A 25,703-nucleotide genomic window follows, 5' to 3' on the forward strand; every position below is an offset into this window, starting at 1 on the left:
CTGCCAATTACACAGGCCAATATTGAAAAAACCTTTTCAAAAATTTTTTTTTATTTCCTGAGTTGTTTGTTGTAGTTAATCCGAAATTGGTAATAAAATCGTTTCACATTTTAATATTTAAAAATATATGCTTTATTATTCAAAATGTAAAAAAAAAAAAAAGATTTTAATCACTCAAACTTTGTAAGGTATGCAACAAATCCTAATTTTACAAGTTTAGCGATAAAATCAATTTTTATAAGGTCGGTAGTTCTGATAAATGACACAGGTATTTGTTTTCTTCCAGTCAATATAATCTCTCATCGCGACTGTTTGACCCATGTGCTTTTAATTCACATTCTACGTTTTTTAATTCACACTTTACGTAGTTTAACACTTTCTGTTATGTGTGATAATTTTGTAGTTGATAAACTTCAAACGAACATTTTACTGATTTGATGAAAAAAGTATGCTTTGAATATATACACTATTTGGTGTAGAAATCGGTAATCAAAACAAGTAATGAGTTCCTTAAAAAGCATGTGATGTTTGTGTCGAGGACCTTAAGAAAAGGTATAAAAGAGAAAACTTTTAAATTTGCAGCACCCAGGGTATGGAAAGAGAAAAACAATAACTTAAACAATTGTTTTTTTTTTGCAGTATTGATGTTTCTGGATATAACTCCAAAATTAAGAAGTAGTATTCTATCCTAATCTTACTTCAACTGATCGGGTTGTAAAACATGGACCGGGGCTTCTTGTCCCTAGGCCACCACAGTCTATTAATGACATTTTACAGCTCAATTCCGAATTTAGTGAAAGTTAACTGACTACTGATGAGTCTTAATGTTCTCCAGAAAATTTAAAGCCACAGTTGTTTTCCCAAGAGATTTAGTGAGAGTTTGGGTTTGAAGAAGAAAAAAGCAGAATTGCTTGGACAAAACTCTTGGTTGTCTGATTTAAAGTTAAAAAAGAAGTCCAAATTTTCTGCCGGATCCAATAAAAAATGTGCTTCACTAATTATTAATTATCTTAAAAGCTACTTATAAATGTTTGTGAAACTTTTCATGTGGAGTTTAGTTCGATTTTTCGGATGCCAAGGGGTTGGGGTCGGGTTAATTTAAGATTGTCAAAAGTGTTCGCTCAAAAAAGCGAACAATTTTTGACAATATCAGATTAAATTTTCTCTTTGTACTTTGTAAACTCTTAAGCATTTTCATGAGCATCCTAAGAGGGAATCCATAAAAGTCACATTGGTAAGAGGAGGGGTAGATGACTTAGTGACGATGTGTGATGTCTTTAAAAACGCAAAGGCAAACTAACCGCAATTGTCATCAAGAGGCTACATAACTATGTTTCAAATAATTTGGATTTTTAAGATCAACAAGATCTCAGAAGGCATTTGTAATTTATGTAGCATTAATTTGCACGTTGCTTCTGCAGAAGGATTGGCTAAGCAACTTCCCAAACTCTTTGACTATACATCCATAGTTTATGGATGTATAGTCAAAGAGTTTGGGAAGTTTCGAAGAAAGGAAGAACTAAAGTTTCTTCAATTATCACCAATTTCTAGCAAGTGCATGCTATGCATGATTGCTAGAAAAAAAAATCCTCCGAAAAAGAAAGTAAGTTGAACTCGTTCTCAAAAACTCCACCTTTTTTAGATGAAAAGCAGTGTCAACAATTCTTTTCAGTCAATCAAGGGGCAAAAGCCATATTTGCACTCCAGACACAAAAGCAAAAAGTTTTAAACGTCTCATTCAAAAATTTCCCAAGAGTGGAAAACAATTTGCGAGTTCTGTCATTAAGAACAAAACACCACCACCTGGTGGCACAGTACAACCCAATCAACTTGCAGGCTCTTTTCTTCCAGTTGTTCTCTTCTCATCTTTCAGACTACAAAAATAAAACCTAAAACTGTTGTTTACATCTGACATGATCAGTATTCAACAAGCAACTCATCTCTCAAATACAAGAACACGAAAATTAGCATCATTCTTGAACAAGTTAACACCAAAAGGAACTGGTGTTAAGTCCAACTTTCAAAAAAATACAAGAACACGAAAATTAGCATCATTTTCGAACAAGTTAACACCAAAAGGAACTGGTGTTAAGTCCAACTTTCAAAAAAATACAAGAACACGAAAATTAGCATCATTCTCGAACAAGTTAACACCAAAAGGAACTGGTGTTAAGTCCAACTTTCAAAAAAATACAAGAACACGAAAATTAGCATCATTCTCGAACAAGTTAACACCAAAAGGAACTGGTGTTAAGTTCAACTTTTAAAAAAATACAAGAACACGAAAATTAGCATTATTCTCGAACAAGTTAACACCAAAAGGAACTGGTGTTAAGTCCAACTTTCAAAAAAATTTGCTCTTGTAGGGAAATCGCTTGAACATTTTTTCATGTCACCACACAAGACTTGGACTGCAAAGGAAACTCAATCCGAAGAAAATTGATTCTTTTTAAAGACCTAGAAGAATTCACGTCGAGTTCAGTAAGATTCATTCAGTAAATACATTAATAGATTTTTTCAGTAAAAAGGAGAATTTATCTGGCATATTTTGAAATATCGCTCACTTTCATCACATGATACACTTATTAGACTGACTATGGACAATGGAGGAGACCTTTTCAAAATCTGCCTTGATGCTGTTGATATCAGCGAGGACAAAAACAGGGTTTAAGCAAGGGTTAATGAGAACTGCAGTTTCTGCTGGAAAAATTTTAAGATTGTACCTGTCATTAAACAAACGTAAACATGCAAGTTGCTTGCTAAGTTTTCTTTCCTGAAACTGCCAGGCCAAGACACAAACTCGATATATTATTATAATTTACGAATGAGAAAACGGACAAAAAACTTTGCAGTTGTACCATGCGGATACATGGTTTGCGCAACATGTCAACATGTTTAAATGTTGTTTACGCATGCATATTTTTTTGAAAAAACTTTAATATGAGTTTTGAGCCAAGACCCCAAAAATGTGCTACAAAAGTGCAAAAAAATCGTTTTAATTTTTCAATCCAATAGGAACGAAAGTTTTGAACCCCAGGACAAACAACTTAAACACAATCATATCAAATAAAGAATGCTGGGAATGGATTAAATCGATTTTCTTCCATAAATTTTACTGAATTTGATATTCAATACTTTACTAGCTCAATATAAAATGGATTTCCAGAATGTAAAAACATGAAGCAGTTTATGCGAAGCCTACTTAATCCATACTCTGCATCATGTTCGCACCTACGCCATTTCTTACACACAAACGTAATTGAGCCAGTTAGTGAAAAAAAAGTTCGTAATTGAGCCAGTCAGTGAAAAAATGGTTGTCTTCTAATCCAAACTGCATCGCATTCGTGTTTATACTTGTTCGCTGTTATCCTAGTACGTTTATGTATAGCTTGCGCCTGTTAGCAGTTAAAAAGTTTGCTCTTGGTGAGGCGATTTTATTTCAAGTGATAAAACAGATTCTAGATTTGTAAATCAGAACATCGAAAAAATGATTTGCTATAAAACGATGCACGACAAAAATGTTGCGCCACGCAGTGTTTTTGTCTCATTACGTAAAAAAGTAGTTTTATTGAAAAAAGTTTATTATCTTTTAAAAACAAAACAAATAAAATTAAGTTTCGCGCAGCAATTACAGTTTAATCGAACATTTATCGAATATATATATATATATATATATATATATATATATATATATATATATATATATAAATGGTACTTAAAGTTTCATGCTTAGTGGCAATCATCAGCCATGAAATAATATTTATGTTTCATGGCTGGTGATTGCCGCTAGGCATGAAACTTTAAGTATCATACATAGTTGTAATTTCTTTGTTTTATACTCATGTTTACCAGCGAATGTATACGGTAATTTAAATAATGTCGTTCTTAACGAAAAGAAAATTTAAGTGACATCATCAAGATCTCATCCACAAATAAATAGTGAATTAATGAATTTGTTCATCAAGTCGTTTTTTGATAAATTAGAAAATTTAAAAAAAAGTTTAGACATACTTTTAGAATAACGAATTGCTACAATCTTTTATACATGAGAAAATAAAGGAGATGAAATGTGAAAAAAAAAGATCGACACTGATACTTTTTAAACCCTGTGACTGTCAACGCAAGCTGGAACTTTTTCAAATCTAGACAAAAGCAACGTGCGTGATATTTATACCTTTTTGTACAAAAGAAACGTATAATAGCTAATTATATATTGATAAACCGTAGATTTCCCTAATTCCGAACAAAATCGTACTTAAAGTTGAATAACTCCGCTTGCTTTTTGAATTTCATATTGATTTTTTTAAATAAATAAGCTGGAACCTAAACTGAATCGAACCATATTAAGCAACAAGTATATTTATTATAAAAATATTGTTAATTTTTAAATTTAAAAAGTAAAGTTTTCGTTCGGAATTAGGAACACGTGTTCCTAATTCCAAACGTACATATCAAATCCCAAAAAATGGCATTCAATTTAAAAAAGTTAATAATTTATACTAGCGTAGACCTCTAGATTAGGGTTAGGTAAAAAGATTCTTAAAATTTAAAATTACTTTTACTTTAATGTAAGGGTATAACATTGTGTTGGTGCAGAGTGTGCATCATCTATTTATTAGATCCTGTCTTCCATTATTTTTTTGTAATCAGTTAAAAAAAAAACCTTCACAGTCACTGCCTGTTTCTGTCAGTTAACCAGAAGAAATCTCAGTTATTAGTATCAGGTTGGTTGCACCCATAGCGAATGCTTCCCCATTAATCAAATAGGAAGCTTTTTTTTTTTTATTAACAAACGTTAAGATAAACAAGACGTTTAGAAATTCAATAAAAAGGTTAAAAACGTTTATAAGTTTCTAAGTTAACGTCGTTAAAATATTATTGTTAAATATTGTTGTTAATTACTTGCACGTAAAAACGCTAACTTTTGCAAAAAAAAGTGCATTCCAAAATCTGTTCGGAATTTGGAAAACGTTCTAATTATGCAGAAAAGTACTATTTTTAAGATATCTTACGAAGTATTGCTAGTTTTTGACTTTTTTTTTCAGATAAATAATCACCATCAAATTCTACATCGAACAGTACGCAATTTAAATTGTCTTTTTTTATTTAAGTTGGTTTTATATTGTTGCTTTTTCAGGGTTTTTAAAAAGTGTTTAGCTTGCGATTAAAAAATTTAATGGTATCAATATATATTTTGAAAATATTTCTTCATATTCTCATAACCCTACTCTTCCAATTTATTAATCAATTTTCCTTTTAAAAATCCCATAAAAAAAAAAAAGATGTAACAATAATTGAACTAGAGCTGTTCGGCATTAGGGACTGTTCGGAATTAGGGAAATCTACGGTTATACTACTTATAGTCGAAAACAACAACAGCAAAAATATGTCTTACTTGCTTAATTTAAAAAGAGGTTTTGTTATGGCGAGAGCATCTTTCTTTTTGTTCCTGTAAGTAAAAAAAAAAAAAAAAAAAAATTTAGTAATTAAGAACTCGCATAAAACGATCAAAGGGAAAAAATGAGAAAATGACAAATTTCACTCAAAATTGTAGACATAAGGAATAGTAAATCGCTTTCGCGATCAGACCTGCAATAGTCCATGCGCTCAGTTTTCAACTTCTCTTTCATCATTCGTTTCTCTTCCAACTACAACAAGTATTGACAAAAAAGAATGAAAAGAAAATACATCACAAAGTGTTGTATTACTTTGACGTCTTGATTAGATTAACTTTTAGCATATCTCAGTTCATCAATTTTTAAAATAATATGGATATCTTTAAATCATAGTGAACAGACTCAATTTTTACAGTTTCTGAGATAGAGCTTGTAATGAGAACACCAAATCAAAGTTTAGGTCAGCCAGAAGAAGCTGTGTTGCTTGACTAAGTAAGCAATATTTTATATATACCAAACCACCGTGAACCACAGTGATTGTTGTTAGTGGTGAATTAACTCAAGTGAGGGCCTTAGTGGTTAAAAATAAAAAAATAAAAAGGTTTTCCTGAATGAAGGCGAGTATGAAGGTGAGTTTCCACTCATCCGTTTTAGCTAAGGGAAAGGGATGGGAAAATTAATCACGTGAGTATGCACAATTTGTAATTTAATTTTGAAAATTAATCACTGCGCATGCTCACATGATTAATTTTCCCATCCCTTCCCCTTTCCCGTTGCTAAAACGAACGAGTGGAAACTCACCTTTAGAAAGTTACAGATTTTTTATCATACATATAAAAACCCCAAAAACTGTAGACAAAAACTTTTTACTGTTTCTTACTTTCTGTTTCTCTGTTGTTTTTTTTTAAATAACGTTCCTAAAATTGAAAATAAATGTTACAAGAAATTGTTAAAAAAATACTTTACAAAAGAACTTTTTTTGGGACTCCTTAAAATCTCGGAACCCCTTTTAAACATTTAGTCCGCTTAGCGTTTAATCCACCACTGATTGTTGTTTTTACACAACAAATTCATTAGCAAAACCATTCTTTTCTCAAATTTTTGATTCAGTTTTGTATGGTTCAAGGCAATCCATACAAGAACTTATTACTTTTAGATTTCACTTGCCAAGTCTTACAGAAGAATGGCTTTAATCATTAAGACGTACATATCGGTCGGCAAACTAAACCACTTGTCGGAGAGGGGGCAAGGAGAGAGGCTGGTCATTTTAGTGGAGGGGCTGATGGAGGACCATTTTTTTGCATTAAGAGCTTAAAATTGATAGTTTAAAATAGAGTATAGGTAGTTGATTTAGAATTAAAAATTTTGAATTTTGAAATGTATAAAATAGAGTATAGGCAATTGATCAATAGTACTCTTCTAGAATAAGTAATAATTTATTAAGACATTCTGTTTTTAATCTGGAATAGGGAGAAACTTGTTTATTTGCAAAATTTTTTCTTTTTCATATTAGATTGAGCATATGTCTGGGTTATTTTGCAAAAGAAAATAAGTTACTCCATACAAAATAATCAAGTAATTGTTTCTTGAAAATAAGTAAACAATAGTTTTCATTAAAGAAATACTTAAGAGCAAACCATGAAATTAAAGTTTTGGATGGTATGCACCCAGAATAAAATGTTTCATATAATAAGCCCTTGAGAATTACATACAACTATGCTAAAGCACCATTCGTAGTATTGTCAATTATTTGACAATACTATGAATGGTGCTTTAGCATAATTCTATGTAATTTGGCTTCCTAGGCTTTAGCCCACATAAAACATGCCTAAATCCACCTACTGAATTTACAGCTAGTTAGCTCTTCTTTCAAATTTATGTATAGATAATTGATAGCATCAACAAAATATATGACAATAATATGCTGAAATAACATGTTTAGGGGTAAAGTAAAAATACAAGTCCCTGAAACTTCAGGTCACTTTTTTTTCCATCACATACTTTATTTACCTATGTACCTATATACCTATGTATAAGACAGTATAAATGTTTTATTGGTATTGGATTATTTAATGAATTAAGAGCTAAAAAAATCTACCCTTTTTCTTACCTTTTTTCGCTTAGATTCAGCATTTGTTTCGTTTGATTTTTTTATAAAATCTCTTTGGTATGTATAAGCTAGTAAGTTATACATATCACCTTTTTCCTCTGCTTTTTTTATACCTCCTCTAGGGAATCTAGAATTGAGACAGAAATTGAAGAAAATAAAGAAAAATCAAAAAAAAAAAAAAAAAGATCTTAAACAGCAGAAAAAATATAAATTACTTGCATTTTTGGAAGCACAAGAGTACTTATTTTTTTAGATTAATCCTGGTTTTTTGGTTTCATTCGCTCAGGGAATGGAGGTAATTTTGGAGAAATACGTCTAAAACACAAAGTATAAGCCTTTCATTCACATCAGATTAACTTTTTTGAAAATTATTTGTATAAATTAAAATTAAAGATACCTCTGCCAGCTATATAAACTATCAAAGCTAAGAAAATTTGTATCTGTTTTTGGAATATATGAAGATATCAAGGGTAAGTTTTCATTGTGTTCATACCAATCTGGGATTCTATATTCCTTTCTAAAAAAAACATGAAAATGAATTAATACAATTTATTTTTTTGATTTTTCTTTTAATACTAATTTTGCTATTTTTTACCACTATTTTTACGATTTAATACTGCCTTGATTTTTTACCTCACAGCAATTTTGTCCTCAGTTTGACTATCAAAATCAAACCATTTAGAACTAGGATTAGATGCTGCCACTTTTTCTGAAGGGATATGTTCATGGTATTCAAAAAGATCTGTAATTTTAAAAATGTGCTGTCAACTATATTTTACAAACATTTCACTGAAAAAATGAGCAAAACCTGTAAAATTAGGATTTTTTTAATCAACATCAACATCAACATCAACATCACCATCGCCATTACCATTATCACCACCATCACCACCATCACCACCATCACCATCACCACCATCACCACCATCACCACCATCACCACCATCATCATCATCTTTACTAGCAGCAGCAGAAGTTATTGTAAGTGAATATGAACTTAAGATATAAAAAAAATTCTACTTACTATTTCTTCTTTCTTGCTTTTCAGTTTTCCTACAACTTACATCATTTTTGTTTGTAACTTTATTCTGGAATTGAGGATCATCTACCAAAAAGAAAAAAAAAGAAAAAAAACCATTTCTTGAATTAATTTAATTCCATCATAAATGTTTGCACATCTATGCACATTCATAATAATATAAATCCAAATTTGTATACATTAAATTAAAAATAAAAGTAAAACCTTGCCCCTCATTTGAACCAAAACCCATTTATTGAAATCTCATTTCAACCAAAGCCTTCTTTGTTGTTGAAATGCAGAGAAACTGTCAAATATATACAGTTGACAAATATAAAGAAGGCAGTTTAAGATTTGATAGCTACATAACATAGCCCTTACACTTCATTCCTTAAGTTAGGAATTTTTTTAGTGAGATTTTAACTATCTATATTAAGTGGTAGTGTTAGTTAAAAAATATCTTTTGACAGATTTATTCTTTACCATGATGTACTTTTTGTTAACCATAAATAACTGTTAATTACATAATAACTGTTAATAATAAAATAAAATTTACACTTATATTATTAACTTTCATACTTTTTAAAACAAAAGTTAAATTTAGTAAAGACATTACCAAAGATGGCCAATTCAATCAACTTTTAGTGTTAAATTGCTGCGATTTGTTATTTAATAAATACGGTTGTTAGAAAGCATGAACGATAATTGTTAAATGTCAATTATGCTTAACTTTTCAAATATGATTTTTTTTTTTTTTTCCTCTTCTCTGAACAATAATTTATTAAACTTAAAAGTTTCTTTAATTCACCATATTCATTCAATTGCTTTGCCCAAATTAAAGTAAATTATTATACTTAAATGTTCTGCAAAATCCGCATTGAAGCCATGTAAATGAAGTGACGAAATGGAAAACTGAAAATAAATTGTAGTTACTTTAAATAAATTTGTATCACTATGTAAAACAGTTAAATTTTTTTTAAAAAATTATTTCAGAAATTGAAAACAAAGAAAAATATTAAATTTTTGAAATTCAGTAAAAAAGTTAGTTTTCAATCACGTAAATGACAATAAGCTGCCATAAAACGTTATTTAATTGCAAGATATTATAAGTCAAGTTGCAATATTGTGTAATATTTTGTGAATTAATCATTTATATAGTGTGAAAAACAAATACTGCCAATAAATGTTGAGTTAAAGCCATGTCTATCTGTATATAAACATTTTAACGCAAAACAATACAAAATACAACAAAAAAACTGCATTATGTAAACTCAGATTTGTTTCTGAAGCCTATGTTCACTTCGTTTTCGAAAAATAAACATTTTAAAAACGAGTTTGTATAAAGAAAATTGAAGAAAACTTTTAAGAATAGTGAAAAAGCTAGAAATTCGACGCCCAAAAAAGATTAATTGATTGTCTTATAGTTTTCGATAAGCCACTCAAAAGTGACTCTCTCTAAGTAATTGTTTTCCACCATATGTGCAATTAATGAACTTATGCTCAAAAATTTTGGTTGTGTTGGGTCGTCAAAGTTTAATGAGTACTTCCCATCTTCAAATGGAAATCTACAGGTATAAATTTCGTTTTCAACAGTGTATGTCAAGTTATAAGCTACGCTTCCATATCTGTCGATACGAACAAGAATTGTTCCTGAAATTAAGCATTCTTCTGAAAAGTCATTGTTTTGACATATGTCAAGTGTTCCATAATACCAAATATTGTGTGAAAAACAAGTTTCAGAATTGGATAAAATTTGTAAATCAGCTTGGTACAAATCATCTACAGCTTTAACGTTAGATTTTGAAGAATTTGATTTTCGAAATGATTTACTCTGCCCCAGTTCCTTTTTATTTGCACCTGTATACGAATTATCTGATTTTCTCCGCCTCAATGTATTTTTTCCAGTAGTTTTATTTGTCTCTTTCGAAGATTCATCAACGCTATCATATTTGTCCCGACTGATATCGACTGTCGATTTGGACTGATACTTATTTGACCAAAGTGATAATTTCCCCTGTAATACCCATGCTTTCATGTTTAAAGTCAAAGTTGCCGGTTCAATGTATAAAAAGTATAAAGTACATTACCTCACTAAATGTATATTTGCTCCTGAAACAAAATATAGTTTGTTATGAAATGTCAATCTTAAACCAAACTTTCAATATTTTTTAGCAGAGAAAAGATTACAGATTTACTAACACTAATAAAACATTACAATGCTTGGATACGAAGTGAAATTTTTAAAAGATTCTTGTTAAAGTAACAGGAAGCAATTATCTGTTGTAATTTAAAGCCAGCGCAGCAACAATTTTCTTGCCGCTATGATAAAGCGGAGTCGTTTAAATTATTTGTTCTTGCGGCGATATTTTTTGCATTGTTTATAGTGGCGTTAACAATCATAAGCTGAGCTAACTTAATGCTAAACAAACAAAAATTTTTGCTACAATTATTTTGAATCTTTTTATTTCTCAAATGCTTACCTTAGGAGTTTTTGTTTTCATTTGAGAAGCGTTTTTAAGTTAACCAAACATGGTTTTAGAAAGGCCACAAAGATTCAAAAAGCCTTTGATAATGTAACTAATCAGAAATAAAGGAATTATTTAGGAGTAAACTTTTAGAAAAACTCTTAATCGTAGAAACACGCTTATAGCAAGTTTTAACACATCTTGACTTGTCTTCAGTGGCAAAAAAATCTCCCACAAAATTTATTTCTTACCTAGCTTTCTAGCACTGTAACCGCACTGAAAAACAAATATTCAGACCACACGCAAAGGTTTTAGTTTTCAAATAGCGAGTAATTATAAGAAACGACAATAATCAAATAAGTTAGTTATTAACAAAACTACACTATAATTAATTCTCAATTGCGACCAAATAATCATAGCCAACTAATAATGAAGCAAGCAGTACGACGTCTTTTGACCTGAAATAGATACAAAATTAAACCGCGCGAGACAAAATATAGATCATTTCCGTGATTTAATTAAACCCTTTATTACTGAAAGTAAATTTTCGGAAAAGAGTGCGGGGAAAATTCGCCGTTTCATTCTTTTTTAAAGTGCTCTTTTCTTGAGATTTAAACAAACCCCCACCACAAATTATCTTTTGTTAGCCAAAATTATATACCCGTAGTTTGTATAGCAGCTCTAATAACAACAGAAGCAACATCAACAATTTTCACATCAAAATCACAATTGTTAAACAGTAAGTGCGATAAAAAAAAATTGCAAGCCACCTTTTTAACCAAAAGAAAAAGTAAAGAAAATGTCAATAGGTCAGACTGTTTATCAACCTTCACTCATATGGCCTTTAACCCCTCCCCTTTATTAGAAATACAAGATCTTGAAAGAAAATTAACTCAGGGCACAAAAGATCTAAACATATAAATAAACCCAACTCATCAATATTCATTAGTTTTTTTTCTTTCAGTTTCTTGCCTTTTGTTTTACTTTCAACAACATCGAACTTAGTACGTATTCTTGTATGTATGTATGTATGTATGTATGTATGTATGTATGTATGTATGTATGTATGTATGTATGTATGTATGTATGTATGTATGTATGTATGTATGTATGTATGTCCTTGTAGTGAAGGTCAGGGAATTGCCACACAAGTCAATCAATTTAACAAGATCTCCAAATAAAGTTTTTGAATTTTTTTTTAAGTTTTCCGTGTCAGTGCTCCGTTATAAATTTAAGTAACGTTTAAATTTTCGCCGGGAAAAAAAAAAAAGTTAAAAACTTGTATTTAATTGAATTCAAATTTTTCCTTGGCGACTTCATTAGCAGAAATCAGTAAAAAAAAAAATTACAAATTTTCTTTTTGATTTTCCTTTTTAAGTTTTTTTATTTATTTATTACAATATAAGGTTGGATAACTTTTCTGTTTTACAACCGCTTCCAAACTAACACTCGGGACCGAGATGTAAAAATACTACCCTTCCTTTACTGTTTCCCATAATTTATTCTCATATTTACATTCTTTTTAATGTCATCTCGAATGTTCTCAATAGATTTAAGATAATGATGTAAGGTGACTTCAAAACCTCGATAGAACGATCAAGCTACTTTTTTTTGTAATCGTGAAGTGTGTTTAGGATCGTCGTCCATAAATGTCCATTTCAACGGCATGCTTTCGTCAGCAAATAGTTCCATGTGATGTTCTAAAAAATCTTTATAGAGAAGCTAACTCAATTTAGTAATTTGGTAATGTATTCGGAATTCAACTGTTACTTCCGTGGACGCCACACGTGAACTTTGCCAACCGAGCCAAATCTATTAGATTTTGACACATCGCTCTACGAAATTTTTTCTGATAGATGACATTTACACACTGTGATGTTTACGTGCCCAGACAAATTTGCAATAGAAATGACGTTTTAATTAAAACTTCAAGAAAACTATCAGATTGTAAAATCACATTTTCATATGTGCTAATTCCCTGACCACCACTGTATATGATAGGAATAAAATTGGATCTTGTGAATTTATGCGAATTTTGAATCGTTCAATTCTACACCTGTTCGAAAAGAACTAAGCAAGAGAAGACACTTATAACAACTTTCTTGACAAAACTAATATTTTTCAGCTTTTGTGCGCGTGCATATAGTTATTGGAAGAATTCATCCAAATATGCTTCATTGTCAAACACTATTCTGTAAAAAATCAACAGAACAACTTCTGTACAAAATACTATAATTTCAAAGTATCATTCATATAAACATGTAGAGATCATTAAAACGAAAAAATTTTAAATTGATAAAATTATTCCATTTTAGAACAGTACACCCTTAGAAATAAGTCTTTTCGTTCGAAATCATTTAAAAATAAAAAGTATTTTCAAATTCTCAATACTTATAGCAATAGAATTCCATAAAATCAAAAACTTCCTTTTATGGTTCTTTAAAACTAGAGCATTTCACACAGCATCAACCATTTCATTCTGTGTTAAACATTTGAAGCGTAACCTATAACACTTTATTACTCGGAAAGCTGCAGTCTTCCAAGCAAAAGACAAGTAATTGCTAAGACTGGAATTAGTATTGAGATTTATCTTGTTAAACCGAGACCCAAAGACTAATTGTTTGGTTTTACAAAACGCATTTAAAATTTTAAAAAACTCTGTCATAAATTACCCCTCCCATATTTTGTGAGGATGTCTGTGGTTGTTTTGATTGACTAGGAGGTGGCATTCGAGGGCCACCAGCTCCTCGTCTAGATGTGGTAAGAAGTTCAAACATTGATGTACTAAGCTTGGAAAGAGTTCCTGTTAACTCACATGGCATTGGATCACTCCAAAAAAAGTCATGATTAAGAGCAGAGTCAGCATCACAACGTTTTGAAGGATCTAACCAAAGAAGTTTGTCAATTAAATCTAATGCTTGTGGATCTTTAACATAAACCTTCAAACGCTCTTTAACTTTTCGTTTAGATTGTTGTGGTAATTCCATTTTAGAATAAAGTTCTAAATTTTCTACACCAGGCCACGTCTCTGGGTTGATGGCCCCACACAAACTAGAGATTAAAGTCAATTGATGTTGTTCAGTGTTTCCTTGCATAATGGAGCTCCGAGTCCACATTTCAGCCATTATGCAACCTGCGCCCCACATATCAATTGGAGGACCATAATTTCTTTCACCTAAAAGAAGTTCAGGAGGCCTGTACCATAGTGTAACCACTCGATTTGTATACCTAAAAAAAAAAAATTTTTTTAATGATTTACACTTTGTATATGATGTGTTACACTTTAAATCTCAATATCATTTTGCTTTATGTCATTGGTTTTAAAATCAGGTTACTGCATGTGAACTACATCACAAGGAAGAAAAATAGTTTTTTAAATTTTTGATTTATTTTCATCAGATGGAAAGACTAGTAATTATTTTTAGCTTCCTTATACTCAATTTGTACTCATAGCCAGGTACCATTAGTTCAATTAACAATACCTGGCTATTTTTAAATAATTTTCTATTTAAAGCATAATTAATATAGTAAGTTAGTACATAATAGGTTAAGTTTACAAACAACATTGTTAAACTATGGCAAACAAGAAACAACCATACTTAGGGACCATTTTTATCCATAATATCTTAACTTAGGGTTAATAATTTATTAAGCTCTAATAAAGAAGTGGCACCCAATAATTTATGATTTCAAGCCTTGATTTGAAACAACCTAATTGCAAAAGAATCACAAAAAAATTCTCTTTTGATTTGGTGTTTTTAAACCTAAAAACTATTTCCAACAAAAAATTTTTATTACAAGTAGCTGATTCATTAAAGTTGGCCTTTCCAGTCAAAACTAGATACAATCTACAAAACTACTTACTTGCGTAAAAACATCAGGGAAATCCAACTCTTGATAAAGAATGATTTACAGTGCTTTACCTGTATTTCTGAGGGTCTCTTGTTAAGTATATGCCTCTGGCCAATCCAAAATCAGCAAGTTTCAGCACACCGTGCTTTGTGATAAGGACATTGGCTGCTTTCATATCTCGATGCAAAATTTTGTTAAAATGAATGAAATATAATGCATTACACAACATTTGCATTACTTTTTTGATTTCTTGAAGTGAAAAGCGAACAGATTGGTTACAAAGTAAACCTGCTAAATCATGCTCACAAAATTCAAAAACAAGGTAAATACTTGGACGCTGCCTGTTAAAACCTGTTGCCTTTGTACGACAAACCTCAATGAGGTTGACAATATTTTCATGTTGCAAAAGTTTTAATATTTTGATTTCTCTTAAAGCAGTAATTGGAAACCCTTCTTTTTCATTCTCCATTAATATCTTTTTCAAAGCAACAATCTCTCTTGTTTTACGGTGTCTAGCTTTGAAAACCTCACCGAAAGTACCTTGACCAACCTTTGTCAGCTTTTCATACTTACCTACTTCATCACAAAATGGAAACTCCATATCAGCTACCATACTTGTAGAGCTAAAATGAATTAAAAACTATCAAAATTTAAACTTTTACACCTACATATAGTAACTCAATAAAACTGCCATTTTAATGATAGCTTAAAGAAACAGTAGGAGTATAAATTTGTGTATTGGCAACTTAAAAGAAAAACATTTACAAAATTTTCAGAAAGAATTTTGTAAAGAAAAATATATAAAGCAGACAATAGTCTGCTTCATATATTTGTAACAAAATTTCTATATTGCATTTTTTGTTTTACAAGGTAAAAATATTACTATACTGTCAAAGGGGGTTACTTTGGCCAGCGTGGGTAACTTTGGCCACACTTCGGCAAAAAGTTTATTTAGCTTATAACTCCATTAAATATATATTTTTTCCCACTTTCATACATGCAAATCATAGATTACACTTTAACTTTAATTATTATGTGGGTATTTAATTTTTCAGCTTTTTTTAGGTTGGCACTACTGGCAGTAAAAGTTTTGTTGTTATGGTTACATCAATATTTACCTTCCAAACTTTTCCATGTACACCTAACTAAATACGAATTTATAAAGCAAGTAAGTACTCTAATTACTTATATATATAGTTGTTAGACATTATCTAAATTATTACAATAATATGTAATCAATTTTTTTTGTTTATTGCTAAGAATGTTATGGCATAACCTATTCCAGCCTAAGTGGGGTAACTTTGGCCAAGCCTATTATTGACCAAAGTTACCCCACAATTTATAATTTTATTTTATAAATGTTTATTATGTTACCTATTATTTTATATACATTAATAATCTTTTGGTACTGTTTCCTGATACCATTTTGTTGTTTCCAGGTGAGATTCAAGGGTAGTGAAATCAGCATGCCTAGAAACTATGTGCGGAAAGTTGGTAGTCGTAAGTATGCTGACTATTCAAATGAAACTCTACAAAAATGTCTTGATGACATTTGATCAGGAAGGTGTGCTCAAACTAGTGCCTCTAAACTGTACAAAATCCCAAGAAGTACAATAAAAAACAAGTTAATGAACATTTTTAATAAAAAGCAAAAATTGAGCCTCCGAAACTATTGAACAAAAGAGGACATTTTAAAGTTCCTGAACTGGATGTTTTTTTTCCTTTTTAAGTGTTTTAGTTTGCAACTAAAATCTTTTAGTTTAGAAATTACTTGACAGGTTTCAGTTTTACATGTATAACCAATTTTTTCAATTAAGTTCAATGTTGTGTTTTGCTTCTAATGTTTTATAAATAAATAAGATTTTGAATTTTTAAATTTGTCTATTACTTTCCTTTGGCCATAGTTACTCAATGGGTGGGGTATCTTTGTACTAGAATATTTTTACAATGCATTTTATATGAGAAAACAACAAGTGGTCAAAGTAACCCCAACCCCTGGGTAACTTTGGCCAAATTCTTAAAATAACCAAAAATAAATATATTATTTTTAAATATTTAAAAAAGTGGTATGGATGGATAGGGAATCTTTTATTTAATAGTTTAAAAATGTTTTTACTAACTTACTACAATTTATATTAAATATAACATTACTAAAATGTTAAGGTGCAAGTTTTTTGGACAAAGTAACCCCCTTTGACAGTACACAACTGTTTGTTCACTTAATGCAAATATGAAATTGTTAAATATCAAAGTATTAAGTTCTAGTTTTTAACACATAAAGTATTCTAAAATCTTTTTCTCAAATAATTAGGAGGTTAAATATATAAGGCAACTAAAGTTTATTTTTTTGCATTAAAAAAAAAAAATTACCAAACTTTTTTTTTGACTTTTAGATTACTACTTTAAATATATTAGGCACTTTAAATATGTTGTGTCACTCTAAATTAAAAAAAATAATAATGTGCTTTAAAAGCAAATAGAAAAGAAAGAAAGAACTTTAAGTGGTTTGAAATCACAATTAATAGTGATTACAGCTTTTGTTAGATGAATAAAAACAAGAATATTTTGAACTCAAAACTTTACATTTAATACCTAATTATATAAAAAGTATATTTCATACTAATATGATAAGAGTTTGCACATTTTTAAGGAACAAAGTAATTTTAAAACTTCACTTTTAAATAGAGTTATTTTGCAACTAGTTTCACTTCAAAGTTGACCGTAATCACTTAGATGAAAAATACTGCTAAAATTTTTAAAAATCAATTTAAATGGAACTTACAGAGAAGTTTGCTCTCCTTCCATTGTTAAATTTTTAAGTATTTAATCATAAGCTTTTAGTAAAGTGTGAACTGCATGATTCGAAACAAAACTTTCTAAGAGTAGTCAGCGCTTATGTTTTACCATTACAAAAATGCCGGCTGCGAAACCAAAACTATTTTTAAATTGAAATGATCACTTCAATTCAAAAGTAAAAAAAAAAATTTTTCTTTTTTATTAAGTAGGATAAAGCGGGGCGATTAGCCCTATTTTTTCATACACTTTAAATTCTTTGCTTAGAACTTGATAACTAATACAAAATTTAAAGTGTAACTTTTGATAAATAATAGATAACTCTTTTTTTATAGGGGAAAATCTTTATTCTTAAAAATATGAAACGTGATAGTTACATTAATGCTAAAAAATTATAAAAAAACATCAAGGGAAAAAAATTATAACAAAATGTCAAAAAAAAATTATAACAAAATATTATATATGGCGGCAGTACCTGTCCGCTAACTGATTATGCATAATTTACAGTAACTTGCTGACGGCCCGAACCAACAATTCTCAGGGGCACTGTAGTAGCACTTTTTTTTGCTGACACAAACTGTGTTTTTGGGTCAGTGATAAAGCCTAATTGATTGCAGTTGAGTGTCTGACTGGGGAGGCCACTAACTCCTGCAATTTTTTAATGCCTTCTTAAGTAAATCAAACCGTTTTTTGACTGAATTTTTCAGCTTTTCTCTTGAATTTCTATGGCATTCCGTTTCTTGAGGCTACTGCTGGATGACGCCGCGGAAAGCCATAAAACCAGTCACTACTAGGTCAACAATCCACTAAGGCCGTCCAAAACATTCTGCAAAATAAATGGATAACAGACTCCATTGTAAAAATACATTAAATATCTCCATAAAAAATGATAATTGTTTGCAATTTTAGTCATATCTATGTAACTTTGTCACATAGAATTTACACATGATTAATACATATTAGGAGGTTATAAAAATCTTCTTTAAGTTTAGAGACATTAAGCACCAGTTTCTTTCAAATATATTTTTTTCATCTTAATTAAACAAATTAATAAGCAACTGGGGGCCGTAAATTTCTTGCAAAAGTCTTACTTTATATATTACATAATTAAAAATGAAAAAAAGGACTTACTAAATTTGTCACGTGAAGGTTTAAAAAAGGCTATTTCGATCAATCAAAACAAACAAACCGCGGCTTTGGCAAGGTTTTTCAACAAGTTTAAAAGAAACCGGAAAATGGCGTGAAAAGCACTCAACTTTAAAGTTAAAGTCAGTGGTCATTAAGTCAGTCATTAACAATGGTTAAAAATTGGTTAATAAACCCAATCACTTTTGTGACAAGTAAACATCTATTATTTTGATCTTATAGTTTTTTTTTCTCTTTATACAATAGCATTAAGCAACTTAGTGCTTAGTGCTCTGCTGAAATGAAGTTTAAAGTCCATGGTGGTAATTACCCTCATTTACACTTTACACATATTTCTTCTGAGCCCAATTTTTCTATTGCTTGGAGATCTATGATGATTGGAATTAGTTTAAAAATAGAAAAAAAAAGAAAAAAAAAAAGATGAAATAACTAGATAAAATTCTGTTCCACAAAATATACTAAAGATGATCCTGATCAATAATCCCAATCCTGATCATTGATCCTGATTATTGATTGGATCAATTATTGGTACAATGGAAAATTTACTTCAGAAAGATTTTGGTTTCGATTTTAAATAATCATCAGCATGTCGAGCACTAACACTTTGTATTCTAACATTTTTTAGTTAAAGGTCCGAAAACATCATCTATTGCTTCATCATCTATTGCTTCATCTAACCAAATGTAGTTTATTATTTGTCAATGCTACTAAGATCATTATGTTATGTTACTTACTTGCGCAAACAGACTTATTTCTGATTAACTGTATTTTCTCCTCCCAAATGTTTTAAAATGCTCATAATTTTCAACAAAATTATGACCGCTTTTTCCTGTTGTTTTTGGAAATATCATAGCTCTGACTACTCATCATTAAGGTGGCTCACCCCCATTAAAAATCAAAAAAAAAATTTTTTTTTTTTTTTTGAATTATGTTATATTAAGCAACACAAAAAAAAAACAACTTTTTTGTGTGTAGTTATCTGGCAATACTTTCAAAAAAGTACTTGAAACCGTTTAAGAATAGTTTTTTATTTTATTTAATTTTAAGTTTGATTTTTTCTGGTTTGGTTTGATTTTATTGATTTCTCATTCTACAAATTGTTTTTAAACAATACCGAGAAAGCGAGTTTATTATCTCTTTTATGTCGTTTTTTCTGAAGATGAAACATTTTAAAATTATTGTACCAGACGTTGTTGAATTATTTGATATAAATGCGACATTTCTGAAAAACTTTCGAAGACGCAAAATGTTCAAAATTGGCCCATCAACTGATTTTTCATTAAAAATTATGAATGCAAAAAAAGTCATTGTTTAGAGAATCTAACAAAAGCAATTGATTCTACAAGACCAATTTAAAATTTACACACAAGTAGATATTTTGCTTAGATGGAGTGATTAGATAACTAGGGTAAAATGTTTAAATGTATGGCTCGTTGCTTCTGAACAAATAATTTTTTAGAGAAAACAATTTAGCCATCTTTAATTGATACATATTCACTCGAATGCCGAAATATTTAGACGTTGCTCCGAGAAAATCTCATCACCTGAAAGTACATTTCCGGTTTTGTTCATACATAACTGATATCAAAAATGTTTTATGCTTCTTCACAACATATCTACAAAAGTTAAGATAATCAACTTAGATGTGATGCGAGTCGTCATGCTCATCAACATATTAAAATTAATATTATAAGTATATCTAAATTATGAACACTGAATTTTAGTTAACGGATAAAAAATGTTTAGTTACATAAGTATTTAAAAAACTTGCTTTTGGGCGTACTTATAAATTACGGACGCTACGACGGTACCAAGATGCTCTTTTAAAAATGAATTGAAATTTTTGTGTTTCTGGTTGTATTTTGTTTTTATTTTCAATTCCGATCGTTTGAGCTCTTAGCCACCAGAGATTTATCACATGTAGAATAAATAGTTCAGAAGTTGCTCTTATAAATGACCATAATGTATAGATACCCCGCAAAGATGCACAAGCAGTTTTTTAATTTACAGCTCAATAGAAACTAATAATTGAAATAGTTATAAATATTGATAAATATAAAAAATGTTTACAAAATTTTTTATAAATATATGAAATTTTGAAAACACACTAATATAGAAGCTTTGAAGAATAATAAAAGGACTTACAAAAGAAAAAACTAAGATACATAAAAGTGCGATAGGCAACTCTTTTGAAGTAAAAAGACCAATCAAAAGTCAAAAAAAAAAAAAAATCTTGCATAGATCAAAAACGTCATAAATCATAAATTATGCAAACCAAAACTACTTATGTAAAAAAAAAAACAAATTATAATCACCTATCATAAATCGTAAAACAAGTTACAACTCATCTTTCTTGTTGGTGACTTTATCATTTATTCTGTTGTCATCTAAAAAAATTTTCTATTTTATAGCACAGGGTGGCCGATTAGGAAATAAAATTCCATTTGTTTTCCTATTATATCCAGCTAACTCTTAAAACGATTAACAAATATATAAATATAAGATTGGAGAAATCAAAACTGAATTAAAAATACAAAGCAATAAATAACAAGATTAAATACTTTTAAGAAGTTTGATATAGAAACTTTGCTAGGATCTTAAAAAAAAAAAAAAAAATTCCACATTTTAATATTTCATCATTGTCCTAACACAATGTCCTTAATAAATCTTGTCATAAAAAAACTGAATTTAATTTTATTTAACCAAAATTTTGTAAAATCTACCCAAATAAAAATTCTGATATCCATTATAGATTAAGGTTACCAAAACTTTACATTAAAAAAGTCTGTTAAACCAACTTTGGAGTAAGTTGTAAGAGTCTTCATTGGTAACTACCTTTAAAAACACACAATTTTTGTGTAGCTTGAAGATTTACTCCCAGCTTAAATATTTTTTCTGCATAATGACTAACTTTTGAATCATCTGACCAGCAGTCATCAACGAAATATGCTGCATTTTTAACTCTGATTCTTAATTTTTCTAAATACTGACTATTAAATTTAAATAATACTTTTATTTAACTAACAAAAAAATTTAAGATTTAAGAAATCTTAAGAAAACAAAGAGCATTTTGTAATATTTTTGTAATGTATTAATAAATCTAATTTGCAGATTTTTCTTTGAAATATCTAACAGTTTGACTTTCACTAAATATTAGATATTTCCAGGAAAGCTGGCTATTGAGTATGACAAAAATTGAAAAACCAAAAAAAGTTCAAAAACAAAACATAGATGAAGCACTTAGTTTAGTGTTTTACTTAAGCTTTTTAGTGCTTGACTTAAGTTTTCCAAAGCCTGCTTTGAAAATGCTCTTCAGCATAACTAAAATGAAAAGGCTGTCTGTTTTATGCTGTACAATTCCAATTATCCATCACAAACTGTTGTTTCACTTGGATTTCATTTGAAACTAGCAACTGAATCAATGCATCACAATATCAGCTCTCATTGGCATTGTTTCAAGAGTTCAAGTAGCCTTCTTGGCTATCCTAAGAAATTGCTGAACTGCTTGATAAGAACTCCTAAGAAATTGCTGAACTGCTTGATAGACTACAGCAGTGAACACACTGGAAATAATTCTGGAAATAATTAATTTTTCTTTAGAATATATATATATATATTCATAATTTTTTGTTAAGAATTTATTGAGCATAAGTAATCATCTTTATTATCTCAACTTTGAGTCAAGATTAATTAACATTTTGTAACATCAGGTTTAAAAAAAAGTGTTGCAACCATTTATTTTCATTTTAATAACATTTAAGATTTTGTGACACATGGTATTTTAGCCATTTTTGATCCAAAACTTGTAATTGTGTTGAATTTTACAACTGTTAGAACAAAAAACCTTAATTTAAATCAATGTTTTTTTTCCCACAAAGAAAACAGTTTAAATTTAGGACTTATATTTTTGTAACCTAATATTAGTATATCCTGGATGGTTTTTCTCAAGACAAAAAGTTCATATTATAGAAAAAACTGCCAAATGTGAATAACTTTGATCTAATATAACAGAGATTTTTTTCCTTACTGAACAGTTATTAATTATGTAAATTATGGGATTATATGAGTATTGTAAGTTCTTTAGGTGAACTGAATGTACCAAACAACTTACCATGCTCTTCAACCATATTTGATTGAAAACTCTCAACTGAATAATGTATGCTGTCAAAAGGTTGGTAAATAGGTTCATGGTTATCCATTTCTGCATATATTTCTTCTAAACTTGGCATTGACTTTTCCTTTATATCTTCTTGTGAAGCTTCTTCTTGTGATTCTACTTTCACATCATTATCACTATTTGTCTACAAACAAGCAAACAATCACAAATATTCGCTGCATCAGAAACAAGCAAACAATCACAAATATTTGCTGCACCAGCAGAAGGAAGTTTTTAAAATCTAAATTGGTTTTCGAAGACATTAGTTTAAAAAAAAAAAACAGAATTAGAATCAGAAGTTAGAGTTCGAATTGCTCTTTGTTTAACTTTTTAGATTTATCTTTTAACTTTTACTGTGAATGAAGAAACCAATTATCCTAGAAAAGTTTACTCAGATTATTACTGATTTCATAGATAATATTTCTTTTTTGTTAATTGACTTTGATTGTTTAATTACCAAATATTACCAAAACTAATAATCCCCAGAGACTAAAAGATTTAGTAAAGAGTAAAACAGTGTATTTAAAAATAGATATTCTAATAAGGACATACAGAGCAAAACTATAAAATTTAGTTGTGACTAAAATGATAAATTTGCTTTGTGATTTGAAACTAAGGCAACAAGAATAACATTTAAATCATTTAATAAATTATAGTAAATTATAATAACTATAAAGTTAATCTTAAAAAAGTCTTTACTTCCAAAGTTTCACCTATTCTTTCCACATCTCCACCTTGATCACTTGGTTGATATTGGGGTTCATGGGGAGGATATGGGCTTTCATTTTCATAAACATTAAATTCTTCCTTTGATACTGCTAAAATATGTATATTAGCTATATATAGATGGATCTCTTCTATGTGAGCGAGCATGTGTGTGTGTGTGTGTGTGTGTGTGTGTGTGTGTGTGTGTGTGTGTGTGTGTGTGTGTGTGTGTGTGTGTGTGTGTGTGTGTGTGTGTGTGTGTGTACATATATATATACTGAAAGTTTAGAAACACCAACTTTATCTCAGTTTTTAAAGCATAACTTTTTACAAACTTGCTCAAATCAGCTGAAATTTTTACCAAATGTTCTTTAAATTAATTCAATTCATAATACAAATCACAAAATTTATAAAGGATAACGGTTAATTAAAATTTAATTTTTTTTAAAAGGGATCTGTGCAAAAGTTTAGAAACAGTAGCTTACCTCAAAAGCATGGTTAAAGGTCAAAACATTTGTCAAATTTAGTAATTCAACTACTTTGTGTTATTTCAAAAGCATGGAAAAAGCTAAGGAAATTTCAAATGAAATAAAGATTTTATTTGCTAAAGCTAAATATCTTACAGAAAGATTTCTGAGCTTTACAATGTTTTAAAATCAGGAATAAGTCACACACCAAGAGATTTTGTTAGCACAAAACTATTGAAAACAAGCCCCGCACTGGAAGACCTAAAGTTACAACTGAAAAGGTCTATAGATTGTTGGTAAGGTATTCCAAAAATGATCCTCACAAGGCTGCTGCAAAACTTAATATAATTGAGTGTCAATTTCATGATGCAAACTGTAGCCTTGAATACAACTAAATGTTGATTATGTTAAAATAATCTGTATGGCCATCATTCAGTTAAGAAAATGTTAATATTTGCAAAAAATTTGAAAGCCAAAATAAAATTTGAAATAGATCATGTTAATTAGAGAGTTAATAACAGGTCCAAAGTCCTTTTCTCTGATGATTCAAATTTAATGCTATTCAGTAGTGACTTATCAGACATCCAGTAGGAGAGACTTAATTCTAAATATGAGTTACCAACTGTTAAACATGGCAGAGGGAATATCGAAGTTTAGGGATGTTTTAGTTTTTAGCTATGTGGCTACTTAAATATACATATATATACATACATGCATATATATATATATATATATATATATATATATATATATATATATATATATATATATATATATAATATATATATATGGTTTTATATGTTTATAATAACTGCATAAATATTTAAAAAATTACTTACTTTCTGTTAAAGTATCACCACCTGCTTGTTCCTTGCCATGTAAAGCTGAGTTAATTCCCATAAACAAAATTGATAAAGACAATATAATATAAGAAGCCATTACAAAATTGCATCTGCATGAGAAAGTCATCAAACACATCTTTAAAAATGAAAAGTTCTTTAAGTAATAAAATGTCAACATTTTCTATTTATTGTAGTTTTACATACCATTTTAATTACATGTTAATCAAAAATAAGAGATACTATAACAAAGCATCTAAAATCATACAATCATCATTATTATATAAAACAATGACCAGTATATTCCTGCATCATTTAAAAATATAAATTAATTACATTTTGCAATTAAACCACAAGAATTCATTGAAAAAAAAAAGAAAAAAAAAAAAAAAAAAAAGAAGGAATTTTTTAAAAAAAGAAGTCAAGTAATTATAAGTAATAATTACAAACAACTACAAGGACTGAATTATTCCCACATAAAAAAAAACCAGTAAATGAACTTGTTTTTCTACAAAATAGCTTTTTTCTCTACAAAAAAAAAAAAATGTCGAATATTATTTTACACACAACCATCTTTAAAACAAACTTCAAAAATACTGAGAAAAATTCATCACTATTAATATGAAAGATGTATTTATAATAGATTTATAGCAAAAAAAAAAAAAAAAAAAAAAAAAACTATGCAAATAAAAACTTCAACGACCAAACTAAACAAATGAAATACAAAAAAATTTAAGTTAAAATGGATCAACCTAA

At 29.2% G+C, this 25,703-nt stretch overlaps 3 protein-coding genes across 7 annotated transcripts; all 3 read right to left on the minus strand.

Moving 5' to 3' along the window:
- Positions 1–3,988: 3,988 nt before the first annotated feature.
- On the minus strand, positions 3,989–9,491 carry LOC149883666 (uncharacterized). Its single transcript, XM_090098616.1, has 10 exons — positions 9,379–9,491; positions 8,750–8,831; positions 8,531–8,611; positions 8,140–8,248; positions 7,904–8,023; positions 7,771–7,821; positions 7,507–7,633; positions 5,590–5,648; positions 5,396–5,449; positions 3,989–4,142 (listed from the first exon to the last, which is right to left on the minus strand). The coding sequence occupies exons 2-10, from the start codon at positions 8,775–8,777 to the stop codon at positions 4,100–4,102; spliced, it is 672 nt and encodes a 223-aa protein (XP_089954742.1). The 5' UTR covers positions 8,778–8,831; positions 9,379–9,491; the 3' UTR covers positions 3,989–4,099.
- A 3,596-nt stretch (positions 9,492–13,087) lies between these two features.
- On the minus strand, positions 13,088–17,789 carry LOC145185321 (cyclin-dependent kinase 9-like). Of its 2 annotated transcripts, XM_090098794.1 has the most exons (3): positions 17,624–17,789; positions 14,913–15,464; positions 13,088–14,217 (listed from the first exon to the last, which is right to left on the minus strand). In XM_090098794.1, exons 1-3 carry the CDS (start codon positions 17,644–17,646, stop codon positions 13,638–13,640), a joined length of 1,155 nt encoding a protein of 384 aa, XP_089954920.1. In that variant the 5' UTR covers positions 17,647–17,789; the 3' UTR covers positions 13,088–13,637. The 2 variants fall into 2 exon arrangements, with proteins under 2 accessions (XP_089954920.1, XP_089954921.1); XM_090098795.1 differs by lacking the exon at positions 17,624–17,789 and having other exon boundaries at positions 14,854–15,464.
- Positions 17,790–18,109: 320 nt separating this feature from the next.
- LOC149883667 (uncharacterized) lies at positions 18,110–25,222 on the minus strand. Of its 4 annotated transcripts, none has more exons than XM_090098811.1 (5): positions 24,948–25,148; positions 23,636–23,754; positions 22,892–23,081; positions 21,096–21,167; positions 18,110–18,460 (listed from the first exon to the last, which is right to left on the minus strand). In XM_090098811.1, the coding sequence occupies exons 1-4, from the start codon at positions 25,126–25,128 to the stop codon at positions 21,118–21,120; spliced, it is 540 nt and encodes a 179-aa protein (XP_089954937.1). In that variant the 5' UTR covers positions 25,129–25,148; the 3' UTR covers positions 18,110–18,460; positions 21,096–21,117. The 4 variants fall into 4 exon arrangements, with proteins under 4 accessions (XP_089954937.1, XP_089954936.1, XP_089954938.1 ...); XM_090098810.1 differs by lacking the exon at positions 18,110–18,460 and adding an exon at positions 20,201–20,396; XM_090098812.1 differs by lacking the exon at positions 18,110–18,460 and having other exon boundaries at positions 20,873–21,167; positions 23,636–23,751; positions 24,948–25,222.
- Positions 25,223–25,703: the final 481 nt, after the last annotated feature.

The sequence above is a fragment of the Hydra viridissima genome, unplaced genomic scaffold (genome assembly GCF_058129835.1).
Source record: "Hydra viridissima isolate aposymbiotic clone 2 unplaced genomic scaffold, HvirCarnegie_v1 scaffold_9, whole genome shotgun sequence".
NCBI classification, from domain to species: domain Eukaryota; kingdom Metazoa; phylum Cnidaria; class Hydrozoa; order Anthoathecata; family Hydridae; genus Hydra; species Hydra viridissima.